The sequence below is a fragment of the Amyelois transitella genome, chromosome 14, assembly GCF_032362555.1.
Source record: "Amyelois transitella isolate CPQ chromosome 14, ilAmyTran1.1, whole genome shotgun sequence".
NCBI lineage: Eukaryota > Metazoa > Arthropoda > Insecta > Lepidoptera > Pyralidae > Amyelois > Amyelois transitella.
Genome location: NC_083517.1, coordinates 4,484,270 through 4,490,269, shown reverse-complemented (window position 1 = coordinate 4,490,269; position 6,000 = coordinate 4,484,270). Strand labels below are relative to the sequence as shown.

At 35.3% G+C, this 6,000-nt stretch overlaps 1 protein-coding gene across 1 annotated transcript in view; it reads right to left on the bottom strand.

Moving 5' to 3' along the window:
* Positions 1 to 208: 208 nt before the first annotated feature.
* The window catches only part of LOC106130880 (zwei Ig domain protein zig-8-like), a 28,559-nt gene continuing 22,767 nt past the window's right edge, over positions 209 to 6,000 (bottom strand). The window contains exons 4-7 of the mRNA XM_013329816.2: positions 5,346 to 5,556; positions 3,836 to 3,963; positions 1,376 to 1,544; positions 209 to 870 (exon numbers count right to left, since the gene is read on the bottom strand). Coding sequence (XP_013185270.2) covers positions 743 to 870; positions 1,376 to 1,544; positions 3,836 to 3,963; positions 5,346 to 5,556 — 636 coding nt within the window. The 3' untranslated portion in view covers positions 209 to 742. The remainder of the gene's footprint in view (positions 871 to 1,375; positions 1,545 to 3,835; positions 3,964 to 5,345; positions 5,557 to 6,000) is intronic.

Sequence of the window (6,000 nt, the reverse complement as noted above, 5' to 3'; positions counted from 1 at the left end):
ATAAGAAAATGGTTTCAGAACAAATTAACTAAGATTATTAATAAGTAAATGAAAATAGTTTTCCCTTGTGAAATATATTAAATAATTGATTCGTCTGAAGTATGATAAAAAGGGTTTTAAACAGTCTTCAAACAAAAACAGTAGTCGAAACCGTAACCTACTTTCGTTTGAGCTCATGCATATTTATCGTTATTTAAATTATGTCATTATTCCGTTATTTTAAAATAAAACTTGTATTAATGAACAAAACGAGAGCGAGGAAAATTATTCCTTCCACAACGTCATTTTCATTAAAGAAACCGTGAATGTATTCCGAGATTGCTTTCAATCTTTCGTCTTCTCTTTGCAGAGAAATAAATAAGGTCTGTTTCAAAGCATTCTCGGAATAACCTGTATGTTGGATGTTTTTCTATATTACGTTTTCATAATAAAATATGACATCGTTGAGAGCCTCATAAGGGTAATGTTTACACGATATTTACCTATTTTTGGTGCGGTTTCTTAATACAATCCGTCCTTTTTTGCGACATAACTCTCAAGATGAAAATAGTTTTAAATGCACAGTCAACAGGAACTGTTTTCTCTTCTAAAATCAGTTTTTTATTTACAAAAAACATAATCTGCTGAATATAAATTCAATTTTAACCGACTAAAATTCAACGTCAAACTTCAACATCAATTAATCCTGTGTGTTTATTTACAACATGCATATTGACATAGTTCTTTAAACAACTAGGTTTGTTCAGGTACCGAATTGTAAATTGTTCGTTATTCTAGACACGTAAAGAGTTAATAAACAACATAACAGTGAGGCGGTTTGGTCTGATGTTGATTTTGCACAGCCCTGCTGCATGGCGGCTGGGTGTTCACCTGTAACAAGTAAAAGAAAATTTATCGTTTATTATGTTTAAATCAATAAAAAGTTACAACAGATAGAAGATATTTCACATTTTATCAATGACATGAACAATGGCTGAATTATCCCAAAAAGACAGTGGTTCCCGTCAACCTAGGTGTGTCCATACTTATTTTTACGCACGCAAACTTCATGGGTTCTTATAGATAAAAAAATGCATTTTCTTTTTATTGAAAATTTATGAAAGAAAGTCGAAAGTTTTTATGGTGATTTATTAATTTTTGAGGTTATTATATTGTCAAATTTCAAATTTCCATAACTTACTAGCTTGGAATGAAACGAAAGTTGTGTGCAGGGATCTTGGCAAGTGATAAAATATTTATTTATGTATTACTTTATTACATTTACAATTTGTAAAGAACAATCGATGGACTTATAAAAGCGTTATTTAACAGTTTACCATTGGGTCTTAGTCCCTGCCCACTATTCTGTGAAAGAGATTTTATTTAAAATTCTCACCTGACAAAACGTGCACTCTAGTGATTGCCCTGGGCGCGTTGTTAGGCTCGCAAGTGTACGGGCCGGCGTCGGCACCGCGCGCCCTTTGCACTAGAAGTCGACTTGTACTCTTCGTGCCCTTTTCAGTCACCAGCGATATGCCACCCCGAGCCGAGTCAAAGTTTATGGCCTGTTGGGAACAAGTATTTTAATAAAATAAATAAATATATAATCAACAAATCATATATATAGAGCCCCGACGGAAATTTGAGACTGGATATTAAGTTCAAGAAAGAACTAGGCCAATCAGAAATAAACATATAAGTTTAAACACAACTACTTCACCTAACAGGCAGTCAAATTATATGGTTTCTATGGCGCAGTGTTACCACTTCTGCTGTTTCGCTTGTAAGCTTTGTTTGATTCGCTGTTCAGATCATTCAGTAAGTATAAACTTGGCCTAGGTCTTCGATGTATATCTGTCATCATCCTTCTGGCCCCAGGACTTCTGTGGGTACGATCCAGGAGTGAGTAAATAACAAAAATTCACAGTAGTTGATTCAGAACAACTTGACTTACTCGAGCATCATAGACGCTTGACCCAATGGGTCTGCTTGACCCAAGTCTCTCCAGTAAGGTTTCAACCAGTACAAATTCAGGAAGATCCTAGGTGACCTACGTACCTACAAGTATATAAAATGCGCAACAAAGTTATACGGCTTCGAACGGGCAAAATAGATCCACGTTTTATTTGTGGAATTCAGAGTAGTGACAGGCGACAAATCCGAAAATAGCTGGATTAAACCGGTTCAGAGTGGATTAAAGTCTTAAAGGTGTAAGTTCGAAGCCTAGTTCGAACGGCGTGGTCTTATTGTGACTATCTGATAAACTGCCTTGACTAATTCCTGACGATGTCCTGAGTTACGGCAGATGAATTATTATTAGCTAGGCTATTTATGTACGTAGAGCTAAATAAATAGATAAATGAAAAAATAAATTTCTTTGGTATATTAAGGGGTCATGTCAAGTCAATGTGTTACCACTATACGTACATGCATGTTTGCTTTAAAATATCGTAAGCAGGCATAAGAAAAAAAAGTTGGTAACAGAAAGGGACGATTTTATTGAAGGATTTAAGCAAGCTTCTCTTCTCACGCAGATTGATAAGGACAATCAAGGAAAAACTAAGGACTCTTTATGTACTGTAACTAACTAAGTATCTTTGAATCTCAGTTTCGTCACCACTTTCGGACTATTGGCTTTGTCCATCCGGTAGGAGATAAAGACGTAATTTGCGTGTGTATGATGATAATGTATGATATTCGCAAAATTAATAATAATGATCCCAGAATGGAACAAATATAATTCCAAGGAGTTAAATTTGTTTTTTACCACTTTCAACTGTCGTTTGTTTTGAAACAAAATATTTTAATTCATTGATACGTTATTGCTTTTGCCATTAAGCGATTACCCGCAATCCTTTTAAAGCTTAGCTTTCATGCAATCATTTAATTTGAAAATGGATATGACTTTTAATCGCTTGCTCTACGCTATTTTATTGTATTAATACGTTTGTTTAGCTAAATAGTTTATAGGAAAATCCCTTTGCAGCGATTGGTTTCTATCTCGATTCGACAAACAGTCACCATGAGAGTTAACGCATCAAGCATGAAATATATCCAGGAATAGAGTGCCATGTCAGATCATACAGCGTAGAGCTGATATGGAGTAGATCATTATGGGAGGATATTCTAAAATTTCAAAATATATATTTTAAAAATTAAATTTTCTTCTAGGTGAATATCGTATAGTACTGTAATATTACCTGCGATTAAAGTAAAAGTAACATATCCTTTGAAATGTTTAGAGAAGATAACATCTATTCGTTGAAATTCCCATAACGAAGCAAATTTGAAACTGATTCTCCCAATGACCACACAATAGTCAAGAAAATTACGTTGAACCGCAAATACGACTTGATTAATATTTCAAACAGTTTCGCCTAACTGTGCTATTGTTAGAACTTTAAATGATTGTCTTATTTTAGTTAAAGAACAAGATGCTGATGAAACACATGTTTCTTGAAAATTATTATCATAATCAGTGTCGTATAGCCTGATTTATATATTATGTCTAAATTTCAATGTAAATTATGGATCTATACGCCTATTCTCTTTAAAATTATACAGATTGAGCTGGCTCTAAAGTAAGATTTTCGGTGTGTCTTGACTATGAATTGGGTGAGTCAGGTTTTTACATGAAACAACTCCCGTCTAATTCCACAACCTAATTGGGAAAAACTGACCCATATTTTATCATGATAAAATCAGCATTAGACGAATGTCCCCATTCTTTTAGTCGCCTTTTGCTTTCTTCTACTTCTATGGAAAAGAGATGGAGTGGTCCTACTCTTGAAGTGAAAATTTAGATTACTGATGCATAATATAAAATGCAAAAAATAAAATAAAAACTAAAAATTACCTGATTGCCATGCTTCCAAGTAATTGAGGTGGGTGGTTCTGGAGTGTGGAGGACGTTGCACGTGAGGTTGATGGTGGACCCGGCCTGGATGAACAGCTCTGGTCCACTCGATATGATGGTTTCTGGTTCTATATCGGAAAAAAATGAATTGTCAATAAGTGTATAACGTACATTGTACATATCACGATATTTACTATTGTTGAATTCCCTTTTATCCCGGTAAAAACTATAGTTACCGTGAAATTTGCGAAAGACATGTACCTAGTCTTTTGTAGGTGGTGCTTAATTTGTCGCTATTAATAGATGATACTATAATCATGCGGGCGAAGCTGCGGGTAAAAGCTAGTTAATTATCATGATTATTATTAGATTAATATACCTAATTACTAGAAAATAGGCTTCCGATAAGAAAAAGGATTCCCCGAAATTTCCTCTAGAACTAATAAGCTTGACTTTTCCTTTTACGTGCGCCGCAGACCTACTCTACTTAGTTTATATAACTACTCGTACCTACCTATTTATTTTTGGTTTTAATCCATCCTTACTATTCCAGGCCAATTAATATTATATGTGCAAAAGGTTTTTCTTTTAAATCATCATTAAAAACAAAAGATTTTAATAAAATGTTGTATTTACATAGTTTATTATCCGTAGCCGTTTTATTCTCATAGGAACGGAAGAAACGTAAACTTTAATTTGTAAAAGACATTTTTTTAAATCATTAGTGTACTAGAGTTTAAAAAATAAATACCATTAACCTTTTTCTATTTAGATAAACCTCAGTTACGTCTGCTACTTGTAACAGACTCTTTTAATCGGATTTAAGTTTCTAATCCCCAGCAGTGGCGAGTGATGCTTATTGGTGGATTTTCACAAAGCTCGAATTATCGAAAGAGTTCGAATGGATTTAGTATTCAAAAGTTCGGAAAATCTTGTGCAATAAATGTGAGCACATACCTGTATTGTGAAGTACTTTAAGTAAGTAGAACGAGTAATTTACTCTGAGATATATGTTCTTTTATAAAAATTTTCAGTGTTTGTTTAGGTCATTATTGTTGCGGGGAAGAGATAAAGTAAGGTACCAATATGCCTGAGTGTGATATCGTATGAAAGAGCTTAGATATATATAATATTCATACATACATGCATATAGTCACGTCTATATACCTTGCGGGGTAGTCAGAGCCAACAGTATGGAGACAAGACTGGAAGGCTGCGTTCAGCTGTATGGCTTTGTAATAAAATTGAGATTCAATAGTGATAGATTGCTAGCCCATTTCAGAGAACAGATTTCAGAAGCTATCCCTTAGTCGCCTTTTATGAAATCCATAGGAGAGTTTTTGAGTGGATCTATTCTAATGTGCCAGAAATCACACGGCAATATGTAAATATAGAAATATTCATTGGAACGGAAATTTAAGTCATCCTCTTCCTTCTGGCGTTAGCAAATGTGTGTGTTACCACAGGCGATGCTGGCGGACCGCTAGTCTTATACTAAAGCGATACTCACCTACAATTTCTAAATAGACGGCATGGCCAATCGGCGGAGTCGTGGAGATCTGACACTCGTACTTCCCCGAGTCGCGGCGCTGTGGGCTGCGGATGTTGAGCGCCCACTCCTCAGAACGTGGTCTGTGTTCCGCCTCGAAACGCTGGTCAGAGGTGTACGTGTAACGACCGACTGTTAGCAAGTGGATGTCCCGGTCACGCACCCATGATACCTGTCAGAAGAGATCATTATTATCTTGGTGTTAAATTTGCTCGGTCTTTAAAACCACGCAGAAGAACTTAGATCATATTTAATTATGGTTACATCCAATTGTAACGGACGTATTCCTCACGATATTTAACCCTTACTAGGCATAAGAAAAGCTATAATCTATCAAAATCATAGTTACAAAAAGTTGTCATTGGCATGATGCTGTGATTTTACATTTTAGTTTAAATTCTGGATACTTATATTTTTATAAGGTTGTATGATAGATTTACAGTCACGCCCCTTCAAGTCAAGCTAACTGTAATTATGGGGTCACAAATTCACAAATGACACGCATCACCTTACGCCACTTTGACCAAAATGCCTAGCTTCGACGTCGCAATCGATATCCACGATGTGCAAAGTACAGTCGCCAAGTATTTGAAGTGGTCTGTCTGGGCTGTGCACG